General features: G+C 42.3%; 1 protein-coding gene across 2 annotated transcripts in view; it reads left to right on the top strand.

The window, feature by feature from the left end:
• Positions 1-2,727, top strand: part of IL1RAPL2 (interleukin 1 receptor accessory protein like 2) — a 478,226-nt gene extending 475,499 nt beyond the window's left edge. For both annotated transcript variants that reach the window (XM_033138022.1, XM_033138023.1), the window contains one exon: positions 1,015-2,727. In XM_033138022.1, the coding sequence (XP_032993913.1) occupies positions 1,015-1,715 (701 nt within the window). In that variant the 3' untranslated portion in view covers positions 1,716-2,727. The remainder of the gene's footprint in view (positions 1-1,014) is intronic.
• Positions 2,728-22,249: the final 19,522 nt, after the last annotated feature.

A 22,249-nucleotide genomic window follows, 5' to 3' on the forward strand; every position in this document is an offset into this window, starting at 1 on the left:
GCTGTTCTTTAGTCTACAGGCCTGATCAGCTCAGTGAAAGAGGCAGCAGGTTGAAAGCTTCCTGATTATAATCATGGTGGCTCTCAACTTGTGGTCAGCTCTCCAAACTGGGCCCCAGAAAACTGCCAAGGGAGAGCCAGGAAGAAGGACTCAGAAGTGACAATCCAGGGATCAGACCCAGTAAGCACCTTGCTGTGGTTGAGTCAAAAGCAGAGGAGTCTGGTCTATTTGCATAAATGGGGCACTGCCCTACCAGCCTGTCCTCTACCAGCCCTCCTCCTTATGGATGGCCAAGGGGTGCTGCTGCTTGTCAGCTTCTTCCTCAGCAGGGAGGAGGGTGGGGTCAAAAGTCTAATTAGTTGTTTCACGCACTAATTGTGCAGGGGTTTTAATGCTGTGCAACAGAGGAATCCAATTCAACAGCCGTGCTAGTGGAAACCTGTTGTGAAACACATTGCACAGCCTATTGTGGAACAAAGTTACCAGCAATCTGCTTGTGTATTTGGTTGCACAACAGCATTCCACTGGCTCAAAATGTTTCTCCATCGGAACAAGTATACCACTATGTGACATCACTGGATACAACACAAAGTATCATTGGATACAACACAAAGTACATGCACCAGTAAATTATGATTTTCTGTGACTGCAATGCACATGTCCATGGCCTGTTTGGAGATGTGCATTTGCTCTTCACATTTGAGGCATTTTACTGCAACAAATACATGTAAACCACTAGGATACCTGTGAAGCAAGAGATGACTGAGCTGCTTGGGCAGAATCTCACGCCTTCTCCACAGGATATGTGAAAACAGGGAATGCTTAAAACATAGAGAAGGCACAGTCATCTCGGGAGAAGTGCTCTTGGATAATCTAGAAAGACTGTAGAGCTGACCAAGGTATAAGGGAGCGCTTACCCCCTACTTAAATTGCAAGGCTGATTTTTTAATTGTTACTTTGGTGCAGTGTATATTTTTCACTATTTTACTGTCTTTCTGCTCTTCCCGTTTACAGCATACCTTGACGATCTCTCCAGATGCATAGAACAAAGCCGAAGACTCATTATCATCCTAACTCCAGATTACGTTCTCAGGAGAGGGTGGAGTATTTTTGAGATGGAAAACAGACTGCATAACATGCTTGTCAGTGGAGATATCAAAGTGATTTTCATTGAGTGCCCTGAATTAAAAAGCAAAGTGAATTACCAGGAAGTGGAATCTTTAAAGCACACTATTAAACTTTCCTCAGTCATCAAATGGAATGGTCCGAAAAGCAACAAACTGAATTCAAAGTTTTGGAAGACCTTGCTCTATGAAATGCCTGCAAAGAAAAAAGAGGTTTTATCTCGGCGCCAAGTCCTAGATTCTGCTGAACAGGGACTCTTTGGGGACCTTCAGGCGGTGCCTTCCATTGCTGTGACGGACACCTCTGCTTCCTTGGTCGCATCTCAGGCTGACTTGACCGATTACCAACAACCGGATCCAGTGCAAACCAGACATTACTGTAGAGGATATGATTATGACATGCAGTCTGCAACCTTGCCGTTAGCCGCCATAAGCAGTAATCACCACACTTACTGTAACATACCCCTGACGCTATTCAATGGACAGCTGCCTCTTAATAGCAGCATGAAAGAAACACAGGAATTCCATAGGAACAACCCCTTGCTACCATTGTCAACGAGGGAGCTTAGCTTCACCAGCGATATATGGTAGCAAAGATCTAAGCATTTTGAAACTGATTTATTGAGCATCAGCGAGACAAATTATTAAAAGGACCTTGAACCCATATAACATCAGGTGCCAAAATATTTTGCCAAGTCACAAGTAACACACTTTTTTGTACTTGAACTTCTTTGTTTACATTTCAAAAATTATTAGCAAGTGGTGGAGGAACCTACTTTTGTAGTTCACAAATAAGTTCATATCTTTTAATGTACAGTTTTAATGCTTCTTTATATAATATATATATATATGAGGGCATTGGAGAGTATTTTGAAGTAGAGTTTACAGCCTGACAACGGAGTGACATTTAATGCTATATGTGATAGTCTGTATTTATATATTAGTAATTCAGAGATATAAATGGATTTTTTTTTAAATAGAAAGAGCATAGGTAGGTAAGAACAACAACACAGTTTGAAAATTTGAAACATAACAAGCTACAATGAATTATTGTATTTTCAAATCATGCCTGAAGGACACATTCCTGTAAAGGAAATATTTTAGGACATCTTTCTTAGAAGATAATCACCAATACGTTTTGGAAGGTGGTCCAGGTGAATGAACATTTGCAGGTGACAGCCTCTAGTTTTCATTCAGCAAATCCTACGCTTGGAGAACACGTTGTCCACTTCACTTCCTCCATCATTTCATTCTCAAGATATTTCTCGATTCAACTCAGTAGCTGCCATTGTGTTTTCTTAAAGAAATTAGGACATTTAACAACAATTTTGTTTCTGTAGGGTTTTTTCTTTTAAACTTGTTTAAACTGGCTTTGCAGGTTTTTAAGAACTTTCTCCCTTTTGCATTTTATGTACCAATGGTATTGTCTTGTTAACCAGCTGCCGATTGGAACATTTCTTAGACTTCTTGACCTTGTAAAATTTGTATTAATGGTAATGTAAGTTTTGCACAGGAATATTATTATTCCCGCCCCCCTCTGTTTTCCAGATTTAAAGGTGTAACAGCTTACGAATTGACATTTGACAGAGAATGTCAGCAATAGGGGGGGAAATACAGCAATACTCACAAACAAAAGTGCTGCATTGTTCGGGTTACCAGTGGTATAACTTCAGTCATATTGATAATCATCTAAAACAGAAGGAGGATTTGCATCCCTTGGGTACAACCCTGTAAAAGATTCGTTCTGAGCAAGTCCCATTGCATTGCTTTCAGTTTGCTGCTTAGGATCAGTGGTGGCTGGTGCCCATTGAGATTGTTGGGGTGGAAGAGAAGAAGATGGATAGCAGGTGAAACCAGAGCCAGTGACTGGCAGGGCCACCTCCTGACTGGGTGCCTGTAAATAGGCAGGTGCTAACTGAGAGTAGGCAGGTTGGTGAGGCAATGCCCCTTTTGCCCCAATGGACCTGTCACCACTGGTTCTTCTTCTTCTTTTTTTTTTTTTACAAGAGCAACGTGGTTGCTGTTCCATTGTGGCTCCATCCCATGCCACTTCAATAGTGTTATGAGGAGTTTCATCACATGGGAAGGACCGACAATGTGGCTGCATCCTGCAACAGTATCACCTGTTCTCGGCAGCAGAGTGTGCAGACTCAGAGGTGCCCTGGTGGCCTGTCCTTAGGGGTGGGTGTAGCTGACAGTTTCAGCTTCGGATTTTTCCAATCATAAGTTCAATTCTCCACACTTTTACACATTTCTTTTTAAAAAATCTTCCTGAAAACCCACCAGCTGCTTAGTGCAATTTTGCATTAATATACACATTTTTGCAAAACACCCCGCCGCTGCCGCCAATATGTATGCTTCTCCTTTTTGTATGTTATTTTATTAATATATGTGTTTCTACCCACATTTTATCCTGGTATGTGTGTATTTGTACAAATCAAATCTTGGCTGGAAAACTGCATTGCAGAACACAAGAGAAGTGCCCATTTCAAAGGATGGTAGTGTATTAAGTTCACATATTGTTTCAGAAGGTGCAAATTAGGTCGGTTCACCTGTAAATAGAAACTGAATAAACTTTTGTCCCCCATTCCTACCTGTCCCACGTGATTTCTCCCACTCATACAAGATATTATTATAGGCTCTAGAGGGCAGTGCTATTAAGTATTCCAAGACTGGATAACTTCCCCCAACACCATCTTGCTTTGCACTGAGCACTTAAGAATCTCAGAGCTGGCATGAGAGAATTATCCATCTCTCTTCACTTCTGGTTATCCGAGTTAACATGTTGCCCAACCAAAGACTGCACACCTTTTTCTTTTTCTTTTAATTTGGCCCTTGTAAACCACTATTTTGTCCCTGGTTCCTGCCACTGTGGGATGTTTTGTTCCAATAAGCTCATGTGAGTCACTAACATGATCACTCTTGAGGATTTAGAAGTTCTCTAGAAGTTCAGCCTTTAAATGAGTGCTTGTGGTGGATGCACCCTGATTCTAGCCTGCATGCAAAGAAATACATATGTACAAATACTAAGGCATAGTTACATCAGCAGAGTATGTGCTGCAGCAGTGGAGGTATGTTTTGAATTGTGGATATAAGATATTTAGTATAGGACGTTGGGTAGGGCAGTGGTGCTTACCTGACCTGGCAGGTGCGTCACTGCTACTTACAAGGAGGAAGAGGGGCAAAATGGTCAGGAGGTGAGCACTGAGCAACACGATGCTCCTTTCAGTATGATTGCACGATGCTAACTTATCTGCTGCCTTGCCCCTCCCACTTTCCCAGTAAGCAGCAATGAATTTGCTGCCAGGACAGGAAAATGCTGCTGTCCCACCCTCTGCTACTGCTACTGCTAAACCAAACATACACCTTACTGGATTTTAAGTCAGTGGACAGGGCTACCGTAGGGTTAAGTAACACAGCAGACCAGAACCTTTAGCAATGTGTGAAAAACAGCAGAGCAGCCTACAAAACAATTGCTAGCATAAGAATTAGGATATTTCAGGTATGTCGCTATTTTCATCTGGGGAGTATTGGAGGATATGAATTATGTATTAAATTAATAAATTTATGAATTAAAACAATATGAATTAATTGCCGTTGCCTTGCCTGGAGGTAGGGCTCAGCAGATCTTGGCTTGCCTTGGTAGCAGGTCAAACTTTGTTCTCACCATGACCCTGATGCGTCTCCAAAGTAAGGAGACAGGGTCTTCTGACGTTGACCTCAGCTCCCAGCACAACTGTAGTGGGATGAGTGCTTATCACCATTACACTAACCTTTAGGCCAGAGGTGGGGAAGCTTTATAGCCTATTCCCTTATGGAATAGCTTCATTCCCTTCTGGAAAATCATCCAGAACCCCTGTGCCAAAAGTGGGCAGAGCAATGAATATGAGTGTAACTTTTGTACAGCAGGATAAACACACACACACACACACACACACACACACACACACACACACACCTCTGTCCTTCCATGGAAGCAGCCAAGCAAAAACTATTGTGTGAAGTTGTGGAGCAGAGCCACATACCCTCCAACATTACTTTAATGAAAATCGGCATGAGTGTCTCTTGGCGCTACAGCGCAAAGCAGCTTGCGTGGAGGAGGAGCTCTTTTGCTCCATCAATGTAAGAGCTGGCTTTTACCAGATACTAACTTTGTGTCCTGTATGTTTAATGCACCATCTTGTATGCATCTCCTAGTTGGCAAAAGCAGAACTTACATTGATGTTCCTGGTTGGGTGGTGTGCATATGCTGCAATGCATTCCATGCTCATCGTGCATGCTTACTTCCTGCGGAGAATTGTCAATACTTACCAGAAAGAACTTCTGTCACAGTGAAAACTGGGAGTCTGTTATGCACTTGTAATTCCCCCGTGTTGACAGAATAGTTCGCATTCTAAGATCCCCCTCCCCTGTGCGAGTATATGCCAACTTTGCAAAGCCAGCTGAGGAGCTTCCTGTCTGGAAAAGAAGTAACAATGGCATGCAAAACTGGCATTTTTGGTCAATGTGTGCACTTTTACATGCATGAACACTACACAGGAACATAGGGAGCTGGCCAATACTGAATCACACTGTATAGCTCAGTATTGTCTACACTAACTGGAAGTGAATCTCCAATGCTTCCTCTTACAGAGCTAAAAAAAATTCCAGAGTGGCTTAACAATAATTCCCTCTCCCCAGGGAACTCTCAGATCTGTAGCTCTCTGAGGGCAATAGGGGTCTCCTAACAACTCTCAGTACCCTTAGCAAACTACAGCTCCCAGGAGTCATTGGGGGAAACCATGAAAGTGGTATCATAGTGCTTTAAATAAATAGTGCAGATGGGGCCAAGCAATAGATTGAGTTGATAGCTTCTATATAACTATAGAATGGCATAGAATGCACTTGCAGCATCTACTTAGGGACAAGAGAGAAGTTTGATTACAATGTAAAGAGAACTCTCCAAACACTTTATGGAAAAGATTTTCTAACCACAAGAATGCAAAAAATAAAAAATAGTGAAAATAACATACAAAAAGGCATCCTATGAAGGGGGAATTGTGCCTGCTAATTGTTTGTGCCAGGCATTATTGTGTACAAAAATACATATAAACAGAGAAATGTGCATGAAATTTCAAAATGATAATGCACAATAATATGCATGCAAGTTGTTGTGGGGTTTTTTGGGGGGGTGGGGTGTGTGTGTAAGGCCGAGCATTTAAGAATAGGATGACCTGAACTTAAGGTTGGGGAAATGAAACATGAAGAGAAACCGAAATGGACAGATTTATCCAGCTCAGCATCTATTACTTGGTTTAGCAAACATAACTGTGCTACCTATATCCAAACACACACCAGGCATGCAAAAGCTTGGAAATGCATGACTGGAGCTACAGAAGACAGCCCTCCATGGAATTCCAGTTATTTTCACACTTTTTTTGCTTTGGATAAGACATTTTCTGCTTGCCAATTTACTGAGGAAGTTTATCACCTTGTTAAGCTGCCTCTGTAACAGTTGGCATGTGTAGTTCAATACATTTAGATTGCAAAAAAAAAAATCTGAAAAGGAACATTTTTCCTCTTCCTAGGTCAGAGACAGGCGACTGGTGGGCATATTTGAGTTTTGAGAGAGTGACATGGCAGCAGTCATAAAATGGATGGCCCAGCATAACACAAAATGACTTTCATGTCTAAAAGAGCAGAAAGCGAGACAGAAGAACAAACTGCTGTGGGTATCTCCACCATCACCACCACCACCAATGGTGGTGAAGAAACACTTCATCAGCCACTGCTACTCTCACTTACAGAGAGAAGCTCTTTGCCCCTCTCCTCACATCAGAACAGAGACAATGGTGGGTGTCCAGTCCTGGGATTATCCAATGAAATTTGGTCATGTTTAATCAGGGGGGGTTCAAACAGGAAGAGCAAGCAGTCACAAGTGCTCTGCAGATTTTTAAGGGGATATTTAGTAAGACCTTTCAAAGGCATCATAGGCTGTACTAGGATGCAAACTGGCATCCTTGGGTGCATGTTGGCTACCCCATCCTAGGTTATGAAGCTGGCCTTGTGACACTGGCCAGCACACCAGTGAGCCAAAGTGCACATGATACAGAATGGCCAGTCAGAGTTCACCCATCACTCGCTTGAGTAGGAGAGGGAGATTTGTGGTGGCAGCCAGAAATCTGCCTGAAGATGGAACGTAGCAGATGGGCTTCGACTGGGATGTCTCCTTTCATGTACTTTAGCAATCCTAGGATTAGGGGAGAGGCAGCTTCCAGGTGCCAAGTTCCCCCTACTGAAACTTTTCTAGTCAACTGTGAAAGGTACAGGGGCTCAGACCTCTCTTGCATCTGGTCTCAGATGCTTGTATTTTGCAGGCTGTATTCACAAGTAAATGTATAAGTCACTGCCACCAAGTAAATAGCCGTCTGAACCCCCTTTGAAATGGTCTCAAGTGGCTTTTTCCATCACCCACATATTAAAATATTAAACAAGTGCCAGTGTGATGTGAAGAGCAAATCAATCAATCTGCTGTCCCAAGATTTGTAAGAACTGACCCCAATAATCCATCCACTCAAGTCCTGTGCTCCTCTGTAGCTACTTTCCCAGGGCTTATTTTGTAATCCTTAAAATATGTTTTCAAATGCTATTCACTTCTTCTATTGCTAGAAATGTTGGAAGTTTCCCCCCCTCCCCTCCCCGTTTCCTGTCTGCTATGCATTAATTTTATCCCAACACAAAACTATGAAATTAATTTTAATTTATTACACAGCACAAAACTCTTAACCTTTGTAGCCAAACTCCCAAGGCACACTAGGTTGCATAATATATTTTTCTATGGAGAGTCAAAGAGATCATTATGCCATTATTACCCCTGTCTCACAAGGGAGAAATGAGATTTACAAAATTTTCCACTGTTGTGTTGTTGTTTTTTAAAGGAATCCTACTCCCCAAAATGTATTTACATTGGTTTATGTTCTTGTAAATGGGAAAACGTGCAGCTTATAATGACTGGGGGAGGTGAGGAACTCTCCATGAAAAGAGCTGTATATGGTTAAATGAAACTGTGTTTTTCATTCATTTTCATTTCCGCGCTGTTTAAGCTCTGGTGTGTTCACAAGGAACATGGAGCACTATATTGAGCATGAAAATAGATGCAGGGACTTCTGCTTTGTTAATCAATTATTTTATTCTATTTTGCAATTATCAGAATGTGAGCATCCTGTATTTCAGGAGCCGTGGCCATGATCCATTAAGTTGAGCTTCAATCGCGAAGTATATTTTGCCACTGTACGGTAGAGTTGGAGGAGAAATTCTGTTCAGTTCCCATTTAAAGGTGGCTCTATCAAATTCACACTTTTTGAAACAGTATGAGAACCGAAACACAGCCATCCTTCAAAATTTGCATTGTGATGTTTGCAATGTTGTCTGCCAACCAATAAATGTTTATGAAAAAGAAATGCATTGATTGGAGAAGGTATGCACAAAATGGAATGTTTTCATGGGGGGGGGGATACAAAAATTGCTTGTGAAAAATGTGTACGTTGATCAAAACTGCAGATAAACGTGTTTAATAGGAGCAATTCACACTAAAATGCTGGTGGGTTTTCATGACAATTCTTTTTTAATCACATTGCTCTAGAAATGTGAAGAGCTGAATTTACGATGGGAAAATGAGAAATGAAAGAACTGAAATTGACAGATCCATCCATTTCCTACTGTACAGTGATCTCTTTGATTTTAGTTTTCCTTTACCATTTTCACTAAGTGTTATGATTGTCTTCTGTATCTCTGTATCTCTATACCTTAGATCTAGATAACATCAGAGACCTCGAAGTTGTGTATTGCGTAATTCAACAATGTATACATAACTTGGGATCCTGGCATGACACTTCCCTTTTTGCTACCGAGGGTGGGGAGGATTGGGTGGGGAGGACTTTTCTTCCTCTCAAAATGGCTCCATGACATTCACTTGAAAAGGACTCTCTTAACCAAATGGAAGGTTATGGGCATTACTTACCGGCCATTTAAACTAAAATATGATTACATCTTTCCCCCACACCCAATTGGTAGCAACATAGCACAGAGGCTTTGCATACTCTTGGATCTTGGGTTAAAAGGCTTGCATAGCAACTGGTATGGAAAAGACACTACAACTCAGGTCACATTCACCTGTGGGCAATCTCCAGAAGCCACATTCTAGCAGTGGGCAAGGCTAGAGGCAAAAGTCAGTAAAGAACCACATTTCAATTCTACTTTTGTACAATAGGCTAGTTTCTACACTCACTAACACACCTTTCTCTTTCCAGGCTTATCAGTCCAATGACATATTCAAGCCAGGCAAAAACACTTGAGAAGGGTGCTAAACAGAACTGGTGATGGTTGTAGCCTGGGGAAAGTCCTGGGAGCCAGCTAGAGAGACTTAGCCTCCCAGCCTGAGGTCTCATGTGCCCTGCCGGGCCTGTGCAGAGCAGGGTGGGGGGCAGCTGGCTACACTTGCTCCAGGCCTCAGAGGGGTTAACCAGCTGGGGGACCCCACCAGGGACTAACCACATTTTTTTATTTGAGTTCATAGTTTTATTCTAACAAGATTCCTGCCCTGAGCCTCAGACAAGCTCTGCATGAGGCAAATACTTTGACCTGGTGTGAAGCAGTTTCGTATGCATTTGAGAACCTATGGGTGATATCCAACTAAGTCATACTGAGAGTAGACATGCCATAATCAATGCATCTGTTGTAACACTGAATGTCACCCATTGTTTTCCAGCATGGGAAATGGCAGAACACCTGTTTTCAAGGTTGATTTATACAGCTGTATATTCAATACCTTGTCATATTGGTTCCCCCCCCCATTTCCATTTGCTTTAAGCTTTAAACCCCACCATAGGCAATCCTGTTAATTATCCACATAATATTTCTAGGTGCCTTTAGGTGCGAGACAGATACTTCATTATTCATAGAAGGTGGATTGTAAAATTCACAAAAAATGGAATTGTGCAAAAGTACACTGTAAACAAAAAAATCCCTCACAAGAAGGATTGGGATTTCAGCCTTCTTCAGCTATCCTGGGAGAGTCGCACTGTCACCCACTTTGCAGAATTCATTTAATGAACAATTGTCTCCACTAACTCCTCAGAAATGTTAGCTCCCATAGATTTTCAAACATGGCATTGCCAGAACCAATCACTAAAATGAATGGTGAGAATACAGGGCTTTTGAATATTTTATAAGTGATGGAGAAAATTGCACAATACTTTACAGAGGAAACAAGAAAAGAGATGGGAGACTGCAGTAATTCATTGTGTTCCTACAAACAAATGAGGAATGTTGATTCTGTTTTCCTTGCTGTTGAGGAACACTTAACCTTCCTTCCCTTCCTTCATTGAGCATTGGGATGAAGTACCAATTTGAGTCCAATGTTTAGACGAAAGCGAAAAATGCCAGGTTTCTCATGCACACATAATTAGAAGAAAGGAGCATTTAATATTCACAATGACGGTGATGTAACATTCATTCAACCTGCTTGAAGACAATTAAAGCAGAGTTCAATGGGATCACTTTGAAGGGAAAATTCAAAATATTTGAAGCCAATCAGAAGTTTCCCCCCCCCTCTCTCTCTCTCTCCCCTCAAGCCATTTATGATTTAAATTGTAAAGTGGGAAACCTGCCAATAAAAGCAGATAACAAGCTGCTAGCATTTTATTGCATTTGCAATATAGCCGAGCTGGAATATAAATAAGTGTTTTACAAAGGTAGTGGGGTCAGGAGATAATCAGATTATGAAACTCACTAGGTGGTGAAAGGTTACCACAATTTAAAATAGAGCCTAGTGCTTGCACCAATATTTAGCATATAAAGATTTATGTGACTTAGAAATAAAAATATGGGGAATTTTTCAGTCTCCTAATTTTGCATCCAGTTGCTGTAAGTGAGAAGGCCAGCTAATAAAACAAGGGCATTTTTATCAAGTGGTTTGGGCAAGTCATGCTCTCTTAGCTTAATAACCCACCTCAGAGGGCCTCTCTGAGGGCGCTAAGCCATTCCTGTGAGTTCTATGGAGGAAGGAATGAACTACAGCCAAGGATGTCTCCATGTTCAATGACACTCTGGGAAAAGTACTCTCTGACAGCTGCTTTGGATAAGCTTTGGGCAGGTAACACAGCTCAGTGGTACAGCATGCACTTTTGCATGCAGGTGACCCCCAGGTCAGTTCCACGAATCTCCAGGTAAGTCTGGGAGATAACCCAGTCTGAAACCCTGGAGAACTGCCACTAGTCAATGGAGTTGGTGTAAGGCATGTTTCCCTTGGATATACCTGGCAGCACCAGTTCACCAAGGTTGACTAGAAGGTGCTGTTTTAATTTATCACTATGACCTGGACTGTCCAATGTGTGTGTTTTTAAAAGCAAATTGTGGTTCACAGAGCAGGAGGAGAGCAGGAGGGTGCATCAGGGCTTGTGAGTTCTCCTATACCCCCGGCAGCCAGTAGTGCTATTGGGGAAGAATTTGGGGGTAGAAGTCATAAGCCCACTCAGAAGAAGAAGCAATGCTCTGTCTCCAGGCTTGAAGGTAGCGTGCTTCCAAATACCAGTTGCTGGAAACAACAGAAGGGAAAAGCTACTGACTCCCATGTGTGCATGAAAGGGTTAAACTGAGCTCTGAGCCCAAGTTACCATGGGTGGGACATAGCAGGATCTCAGCAATCTTTGATTCTCTCCTCCCCCACTCTACTGTGCTTTCTCCAAGAAGCTGAAGCCAAACATGGCTCCCAGCCCATATAGAAAACCAAGTGAATGAATCTCTCTAAAATGAGATTTTTACTGCCTGCATCTTTGCAAAAACACAAAGACTGCATGATTCTTTCTAAAGAAACACAAGTTATTTCTTGTTATGTCGATCGGAGCATTTCCCTTCTTTATTTTACTGCCAATGGATGGAGATTTGTTTGCTGTAACTGCTGAAATTCTGTGAGTAAAATCTTCACTTATTTGAACAGCTAAGTGTCTGTAATTTACTCTAGCCTAAGTATTTTTATGGGGAACATTTCCTTAAAGGTGGATGGTGGCAGATGTAAATCTAACCAAGTTTTAGTATGCTTGGAGCAATTGCCACTATGTTAACTCTGCTATGAAAGAGTAAGAATATCTTTTCCAAATCACTCTCTCTAACACCAGGTTTGGGGCCCAGGCAGTACTTAGATTGTTGAGAGAAATGGTTTGCCTTTTGAGTTTGGAGTTTTGCTTTGAGACTTCTTTTTGCTCTTTTCTTCTTGCTAAGTTTTTTTCAGCATTGTTTTTTGTTTCTTTCAATTTTGGTTGGATTTTTTTGTGCATTTTGGGGTAACTTATAATTTTACCAAAGCATCCCAGAATCCAAAGAGTAGTCATAGCTTCACCCCTGCAAAGCTTACTAACTCCACATATGCCCAATGGAAAATGAGACTGGAAATCCTGTTAAAGGTGAAAGGGGCATTAAAATGCATTAAGAATTCCCAGACCCACGTATGATGAGGAAGCATGCAAATATGTTAGGGAAAGCTATTTTGCCATGGGGATCATTGTGCAAAGCTTAGAGCAGGGTTTCCCAAACTTGGGTCTCCTTCTGTTTATGGACTATAAATCCCACCATCCCTGGCCACTGTTCTTGCTAGCTAGGGATGATGGGAGTTGTAGTTCAAAAACAGGTGGACACCCAAGCTTTGGAAACCATGGCTTAAAGAATCCATGCAGATCCATATTGTTGTTGTTCTTGCTGCTGCTGCTGCTGCTGCTGTTGCTATTATTAATTAATTATCTATACCCCACCATTTTTCCTGTTGGGACTAAACATTGTGAATCCGCAGATGAGGCTTTAAGGAAGCTGGAATTTGCATTTGGCTTTTTTTAGGAAGCGGTCTCAGCCCAGATGGGTGAAGGAACTTTTTCGGCCTAGACTAAATTCCTAAACAGACTGTGGCTGTCTTTAACAGTCTAGAACCCATGAATGGGAACATTGTGATTGCTAAGGGTGATGCAATGAAGATCCAAGGCAAGAGATACAGCACTTTAAGATACAGAGTAAAGATGCAGATCCAAGAGGCAATAATGTGGTTGATGTTTTACATGTTCCAAGTCTGATCTGCAATAGGCTAAGTGTTTCCGCATTGAACAAGAAAGGGTTTGCAGTGCACTTTGAGAAGGGCAAGTGCCAAGTACAGCAGTTGAAGATGATGCTTTTTATGCTGAAACAAACTTAACTAATGGCATCTATGAAGCAAATCGCTTGACAAGAGGTAACAGGTGTTTCTCATACCCAGCAGAAGGATGAAGCCACCCTGGAGCTCTGGCACAGCATGGAGTGGGAATACTGTAAAGGAACTCCTGAGCAAGGAACTGGCAAATGGTCTTCAGGTAACACCTGGCTCATATGACACAGCTAATCGTGAAAATTACATTTTACAGAAAAATTGCAACCCATGCACCGAGAAGAGAAGCACCTGTGTGCTTGGAATGAAATATAGTGAAGCGTGTGGCCCATTCCATGTCCTTTAACTGGGCAGGATTAAGTATGTTCTAATCTTTCTGCATGATCATTCAAGGTATTACACAGCCTACATCCTAAAAGGGAAACTTTTGACAAGCTCAGAGACTGTTGGAAAGGTGAGCAACAAGTTTGAGAAGAAACTGAATGCCCTTCCGGTGCTTCTAATGAAATGCAAGGGTATCTGAATCAGCAAGGGATCACACACATAAGGACTGTTGCTCATCAACCCTAACAGAACTTGATAGCTAAAATGAAGTTAAGGTCTCTCATAGAGATGACTGACTGCATGCTAAGGGATACAGGCCTCCCTAGACACACGTGGTGTGATCCACTTGATGTAACAGTATATCTGCAAAACAGACAGACAATCAATGGATGAACACACACACACACACACACACACACACACACACACACCATATTAACTGGCATTTGCATATTTGGTAGCATTTCCTATGCTTCTGTACCTCACCAGAAGCTTGACACAAGCTTGATCCCAGAGCCAAAAGGACTACCCTATGGAATGGAAAAGGCAATAAAGGCTTCAAGGACTTGAATACAGGCAAGGTCAGCATAAGACATGTACATAGTGTTTCAACAAACTAAACAAAGCTGGCAGAGCTGGAACTATCATAGACTATCCAAGTAATCAAGAGGAAGAATATCAGATGCAAATAGACTTGTCCAAGTCATTGTGTTTTAGTCCAGACCTGCCTTCTATTGCCACTCCGCCCAACACAGATGATGAGCAACAGCAAGAAGGAACAGAACCAGAGAATCTCGCAGGCAGTGCTTCAGAAGCCATTGAAAGTGACAGTGAGATGCCAGCATTGGAAGAGGTGGATGACCAAGCTCTATAGCCAGAGGCTAGATGCTCATCGTGCCCCAACAAATGTATTCCAACCCCACAATTATCCTACCACACAAGGTCAGCCCAGGCCCAAGACGAGAGGAGGAGACTGAGCCCATGCCACTGACATAGGCTTAAGTGTGGAAGCAAGCTACACAGGAGGAGATTGATGTCCTGCATCTGAACCAGACTTTGTCCCTCACAGAACTGCCTCCAGGAAAGACAGCCATTGAGTGCAAGTAGGTCTTTAAGCTTGGGGCAGGTGAAGAGGTCCAGCACCAGAAGGCCAGGTTGGTTGCCAAGGGGTACTTCAGAAGTATGGAAGGGACTACAATGCAATTTTTGCCCCTGTGCTGAGGTACAACACACTTAGGCTACTACTCGGCATAGCAGCTTCCAAGAGAATGCAACTTAAACACAAAGACATTAAGACTACATTTCTCAAAGGAGATCTACATGCTACAGCCAAAAGATTTCACCAAACCAAATCAAGCCTATCTAGTATACAAACTGCAAAAGGGACCATATAGACTGAAACAAGCTGCTAGAGTTTGGAATGACAAATTGAGTGGCATGATCGAGCAACTACGTTACACACAAGGTAATGGAGACAAATGCCTATACACTGGAAAGAAAAATGGACATCTTTGCTGCATTCTGTGTTACGTTGACAACCTGATTTGTGCATGTGTTTGAAAAGATTACACAGAACTTGTGAACTATTTAAATAAACAAGTGGAAATCAAATAGTTAAGGAATGTGAATTTCTACTTTGAGGCTCACACAAAAAAGAAGTGAGATGGATCTTCTCTTCTGAACCAGAGACAGAAGATCATAGATCTATCAAACACCCTTGGACTGAAAGACACTAACCCAGTACATACACCCATGACCACAGACTTCGTAAAGGGGAAGGATGAATCCACATTGTTGCCAGACAACACTGAGTACAGGTCAGCCCTAGGGAAGCTCCTTTACTGTACTTAACTACAACTGTAGGCCAAGCATTGCAAACATACCGGTAGTGGGAATCTTATGCAGAAAGACAGATTCTCTCAGTGAAAGATATTGGGCTGCATTGTGGGGGGAAAACAGAAGCCTTCCTGCTGGGAATAATTGATACAGATATATCTAAAGATGATTTTGAAAAATATTTTTATATCCTGTGGCAGCAGCTAGAACCCTGATTGCAAAAAATGGAAAAAAGAGACAATTCCAACCAAAAAAGAGTGGCAAGATAAACTATTTAGTTATGTTGAATTATCAAGAATGACAGATGTGATCAGGGGTCACAGCAAGCAAAAATTTCAAAAAGATTGGGGAAAATACAATGAATATTTGAAAAAGCGATGCCCATATATTACTGCTTGGACTTGTTTCAATTAACTTCTGCAAATTGATATATGATTAGAAAAAAAGATAATTACAAAGAATTACCAAGAGAGATAATAAGTAGACAAATGGAAACAGATTACAAAGGTTGATATTAGACCCGCATAGAGGACGAAGGAAGTCAACAAAGAAAATGGATATGAAATTTGGTTACATATATCGCTTATTTTTAAAATATGTGTTTATTTTAATCATTATTTTCTTTTTCTTTTTTCTTTTTGTTAATATTGTTAAGATTTTTTCTGTTTTGTCTATTAACATCTTTTTATTATGATTTTTTTCACTTTTTATGTTTAATTGTTACGGTATATGTTTGTATGTCAAGTTTATCTGTCAGCATATAAATAAAAAAATTAAAGAAAGAAAAAAGAACCTGCAGGTCAAGATGGGATTTGGGGGTTCTTAACATGTTATATTTTGTATATCTATGCATGTGCTCATCAGAGAAGGGCAATTATTGTAATATACAGTTATTGGCTTACACTTGTGTGCATGAAATGGTTAACCTGAGCCCTGAGCTCAAGTGACCATGGGTGGGTCATAGCAGGCTCCCAGCAACATTTGATCCCCCCCCCCTCTCCTACTTCCTTGAAGCTGCAGCCAAGCATGGCTCCCAGCTCATGTAGAAAACCAAGTGCATGAATCTCTCTTAAAGGAGATTTTTACAGCCTGTATCTTTGCTGACACAAAAACTGCATGATTCTTTTGTAAGGAAACCAAGTCATACGGAACATTTTTCTTCTTTGTTTACTGCCAGCCAATGGAGACTTGTTTTGCTGTAACTTCTGAAACTCTGTGAGTAAAGCATACACTTATTTGCAAAGTCAAGTGTCTGATTTATTCTAGCCTAAGTATTTTCATGGGGAACAATTGCTTAAAGGTGAATGAGGTCAGATGTACATCTAACAAAGTTTTAATGTAATTGAGCTAACTGTGCTACAAGAGAGTAAGAATCTGTCTTCCAAAACTCTCTCTCCAACAAAGTGCTCTTGGAGTTCTTATGCAGGCTTTCCATAGGCATTTTGCTGGCTACGGTAAGAGTAGGATGCTGGACCAGATGGGCCATTAGCCTGATCCAGCAGGTTGTTATTCTGTTCTTAAGCAGGAGGGTCCCCAGATACATCAGGCAGCGACCTTTCCAATAGGCAGAGTGAGGTCTGCTTCAAGCAGCAGATCCAGGAGGATGGCAAGACGTTGGAGGACAGAGCTGGGAGTGGCCTGCCCTATGCTATGCATGGCTCTCAGGTACAGTAGAAGATGATGCCCAGTGTTGAAGGTCCATCAGCCAGTCCAGTTGGCTTCTGTACATGGAATGGGAGGCAGTGCCATCTTGTCCTTTGAGGCAGCGCAGTGTCTTGAGCTGCCTGTCTCAGCAGGTATGGGTTACAACATTTTTAAGTGAAGTAATGCACATCACCATCTAAAGATGGCCCAGGGTCTAAAATTTATCTAGGGTCTAAAATTACCTGCAATGCTCCCTCATCTCTCTCAAAGCCATGGGTGGGGAACATTCAAGCTGCCAGGTGTTGAACTCCTGCTCCCATCAGCACCAGCCTGCATGGCCAATGGTCAGGTATGATTGGAGAGATATATGTGACTCTTCCTTTCCATCTACTGGCATCCTTTTTATATTAACCCATTCATCCATTTCTCACTTATTTGTTGGGCTGTCTGTGATTATTTTGGAAAAACTTTTTATCTCAGATCATGGCCAGTAACTGTTGCTATCTCTGTGGGCCTTCCTCAGGAGTCTTCCCAGGCCCAGACCTTTGCAGGCTTGTTTGACTCTAGGGCATCATATACCATTTTACCATAGTTTCCCCCAAATAATTATGGGAGCTGTAGTTTGTAAAGGGTATTGAGAGTTGCTAGCAGAACCCCTATTCCCCCCCACAGAGCTACAATGCCAGAGTGGTGTGACAATCAATCACACCGAGTCTTGTAGCTGTGATAGAGTGGCCCTGAGGTGGTGTCATTTTCTTTTGTCCCAAAGCTGCCACTGGTCAAGCAGGTTTGGTATATTTTTGAAAGAGCACCAAACTCCCCGCCCACACACACAACTGCAAAACCTGTTTTCCAGATGTGAAGGTGTGATGCTCACAACATCATGAGCTCTCTCTTTCAAACTGCCTTCAGGGAAAGGGGAACAGCCAGTCCCCATGCGGTTCATATAAAATATTGTGGCATTCTCACAAATTACTTCAATATTATTTAATGTTTGACTGCTACCCTTGACAGCCAACATATTCTGCCATTCTTTGGAAGTCTGGAGTGCTAACGTTGCAGGAGATTTTCCAAGACACAAAGCAGCAGCTGTTGTTTTTTTATTTCCATTCAATTCAGGGCATTGTCACATTGCTAAGCAAAAGACTGAGGTCTTCAAAGTTGCATCAAGGACTGAGTTGCCTGTTGTTATTTTGCACATCCAGATGGCTGCGAAACACCTTCAGCCACAAACTATTGGACAGGGAAAGTGAGAAAATAGAATATTGTTACAACAGCGTCTCCTGACACACAACGCTGGCACAGACCAGAGTCATATGGTACAACTGGGTGTGGGAATGTTACCAAAAATCTGCAAGAATCAGCAATATAAGCAGCAAAAGACATAACAATTGCAAAAGCCAGCTCAAATAACCTTTGGGCTCACTCCTCATTTCCCTACTGGGCAGTCAAAACGATGTGTTTCAGAAAGAATATATGCTGTCCCTTCCCACCTCCAGAGAGCAAAGAGAAGTTTAAAGATCAGATCCAGAGATCTTGCTGTCAGTTTCCTTTTCCAAATGGGCAGGTGAGTTACAGGCACTGAAGGGAGCCTGGGACTTGCCTTTCTTGGAGGAATAAGGTTACGAGCATAGGCCAAGTGGCCACTGGAGTCATTATAGCACAGTAGAGAGAGAAAACTTTTATGATTTTGGGAGGCAGGTTCTAGGTATATATATATAATGTGGAATCATAAAATCAGCTGGAGTATTTCAGACCACATACCAGCCATCAAAACTTGGGAGGGTTTATTGAGAGGGCAACTGTACCCACATACATGGGAATCCTCCAGACAACCCATTTATTAAGCATTCGTCCTGATTTGCTTGCACAAAACTTGCATGGGAGTTTGATTATATTCCACCTTTATCAGAATCAAAGGAACCTTCCCAAAGATCTTTAGATGAGTTGGAGGACTGTTTACTGGTCTTTGGGAGGAACACGCAAGAGCTCCAGTAAGTGAAGCTCTTTCCATGGCAGGTTTCCCCCACTCTCCATTAATTTATTTTCCTACCCCCACCCCCAATGCTAAGTTGTAAAGTGAGAGTAAGTTGCAGTCCCACCATACAGGTAATTAGCAATTTGTGTGCATTCAGCTTTATGCATTTTACCAAAAAAATAGAAAACAATAAAAAGGGGTTGGTGTGCGACGGGACAGATAACATGGACAATCTCTAGCGAAGTGGCAAGGCAAGCCACGTTTTCGCTAGATGGAAAAAAAAGAAGAAAAATTTTCGTCTTGCGAGGCAGCCCGATAGACTTTTTCGTCTTGCGGGGCTGCCTTCCGCTAGACGAATGCTTTCGTCTAGCGAGTTTTTCGTCTAGCGAGGCATTCATCTAGCGGGGCACCACTGTATAGGGAGGTCAGGTGGTACCCGGTGCGGAAAATTTATTGTCATCACCACCCCCATTGATTCCCCCCCTGCAAAAATGGTTTTACGTTATTTCATATTTTCTTACAAAGGTATAATAACAAGTAATAATAATAATAAACTTTTATTTATATCCCGCCCTCCCCGGCCAAAGTCGGGCTCAGGGTGGCTAACATCAGATACATAACAATGGTATAAAATCAAACAATAATTAAATTACCTCCTAAAAACATCTCAAAATCAAATTAAAGTCTAGTTAGATGGCTTTCCACAGGGTTAGGGTTGGGAACAGTAAGTGCTCCACTGAACTGAAATTTCAGCCTTCAAGACATAGGAAAACAGCCAAGTAAACAGCGATTTTGGTGGAGGAGGGTCAAAATATTAACCGATATGCCTGAAATTTCATATATAGCTATATAATCCCTAGTATAGTAAGATAAGACCTTTGGAGCAGGGTTTTCTTTTAAAGTTTTTTATGAACCACCCTATTAGGGCAGTAATTGTTCCTTGATAATTTGTCACCCCCTCCATTATGGAACATGGGGCGAACCGGCCCCCAACGCCCCCCCCCTTGCTACACCCTTGGCACCCGCCAGTGGCACCCTGCCTTATGGTTCTACATTCAACCAGTCCTTCCTCCTCCCCACCCCACTTCCCCCACCCCAAAAAATTAAGCCTCCTCTTTCAAACCTCCAGGAAGAGTTCCAAGACTGGTTACTGTTGCTTTTGCTGTTTGAGGACTGGAAATAACAACCTGGATACCTTGTTTTTGCCATCTTGCAACTGCTTTCAGCCAGCACTCTGAGCTCTGAGTCAGCCAACACTAGTTCTTTTGATGCAGAGCCCATAGGTGAAGTGGTGTGAAGCAGCCACTTCCCTGAGGATAAACCCTTGTGGAGTTGAGTTCTTTTCCACTCTGGGCCCAGCAACGAAGCTTTGAAGGGCATTTCCTTGAAGGGAAGCACTTGCAGAGCCTCACACCTCTTGCATCTTGGGGTGGTAGCAGGGCATTTCACCTCAGGCACCAAAACAACTTGGGCTGCCTCCATTTAGATGCCAGCAGTACCTTATGCAGTTGTGCCCCACAGTTGTTACACCCACTGCAATTTCGCCTTCCGTTGCATTTGTTGCGAGGCTAGAAGCACCTGCAGATCCAGCTTCTGGAACAGCAGTGTAGTTGGTCTTCTGCTTGGTTTGAGCCATGCAAATAACAGACATATCTTCAAAACAAACAAGCATAAAATCAGAAGAAACAATAAACCACAAAGGCAGCAGACTTGTGCTTTTGTGCACATATCATACGATCAAAGTTTTCATATGAGCACTAAACTAAAGGGGAAATCTTTAAATAAATAAATAAAATCCTTAGATCACATCAGCAACACTGAGAACTAGAAGTGCACTTTCCAGAGGCTGGACCATTTGTGGCATCCATCTGTCTCAAGACAATGGAAGAATGTGCCTTCAAAGGCAAAAGGAATCCCATTCTGGAGCTATTTTTGGAAGGGTTTGGGAAGTGGGGCAAATCTCTCTACAGGTTTTCCCTGGGACTCATAAAACCTGATTCAGCTGCTGCCATCCAGACTTTAATCAGAGCAAACAGCAGAGGGGGTGGGTGGGTGGGGTGGGGGATACATTTCACACCTAAAATAAGAAAAGATGCCAGAAGTGTGGATGAGCCCTAAAATAAACAGATAAGCAAATGTTACAGGTGGGTAGCCGTGTTGGTCTGCCATAGTCGAAACAAAATAGAAAATTCTTTCCAGTAGCACCTTAGAGACCAACTGAGTTTGTTCTTGGTATGAACTTTCGTGTGCATGCACACTTCTTCAGATAATGTTAGGATTCCTCTGGCTACAAAGAGGAAATGAGTGATTAAATGGCTGATCTCGATCATGCCAGTGGTTTGTAGGGAATGGGTTCAGGAAATGACTAATTAAAGGGCTAATGTCAGTAAGGCCAGTGGTTGGGACAAACTGAAGTCATTTTAATCCTCTCCAATTGGGGGAAACCTTTTTTGATCAAAGGCTTGCAATACCAAGCATTTTCAAGGGCTGAATGGGGCTTTCTTTTGAGCAAACACACCCCAGATCTCCTGCCTGGCTTCTGTGGCCCAGGGGGTGGGGTGGGAGTTTCAGGAGCTGCCCAGGAGCCCAAACTCATGGTGGGAATTTCAGGGGTGCTGGCAGTGCACTTGATACACCCAGGGTCCAAGTTCCAGGTGTGGGAAGGGCCGAACTGACAGGTTTATCAAAAAAAAATGCTGGAAAAAGGAAGAATCACTTGCTAAACTCTCAACTTCACTCTTGTTTCTCTGCTTTAATAAATGTCACTGGAGGGGGTAATGTCACCTGGCACCTTTCTGGATGTCTCTCCTCCCGAGATCAAACTCCCTGAATTGCAGACTGCCAGTGCTGCCTTCTCAACCCACTTTGGAATTCTATTAAGGATCCTCCCTTTAGACTGATAGTTCCTAAGACCAATCTCCAAAGTTTTCCAGGTCACTTCAATCCACAGTAAAGTCAGGAAATGCAGGGCAAACGATGCAGACCAGCAAAGAATCACCAGCCTAGACCACTCCTCCCGCCAAGTGCATCAATAGCACATGATCAGTCCACAGTAGGCAAACTGGCACTACAATTGCATTCATCTTGCCAATTTTAGGGTATGTGCTGCTGAGGCGAGCACACTGCAATTGTATTCATAGTCAGAAAAATTGCCACAGACTGGATCTTTGAAAAGATCGG

This window comes from Lacerta agilis, chromosome Z, assembly GCF_009819535.1.
Source record: "Lacerta agilis isolate rLacAgi1 chromosome Z, rLacAgi1.pri, whole genome shotgun sequence".
In the NCBI taxonomy this organism is placed as follows: Eukaryota; Metazoa; Chordata; class Lepidosauria; order Squamata; family Lacertidae; genus Lacerta; species Lacerta agilis.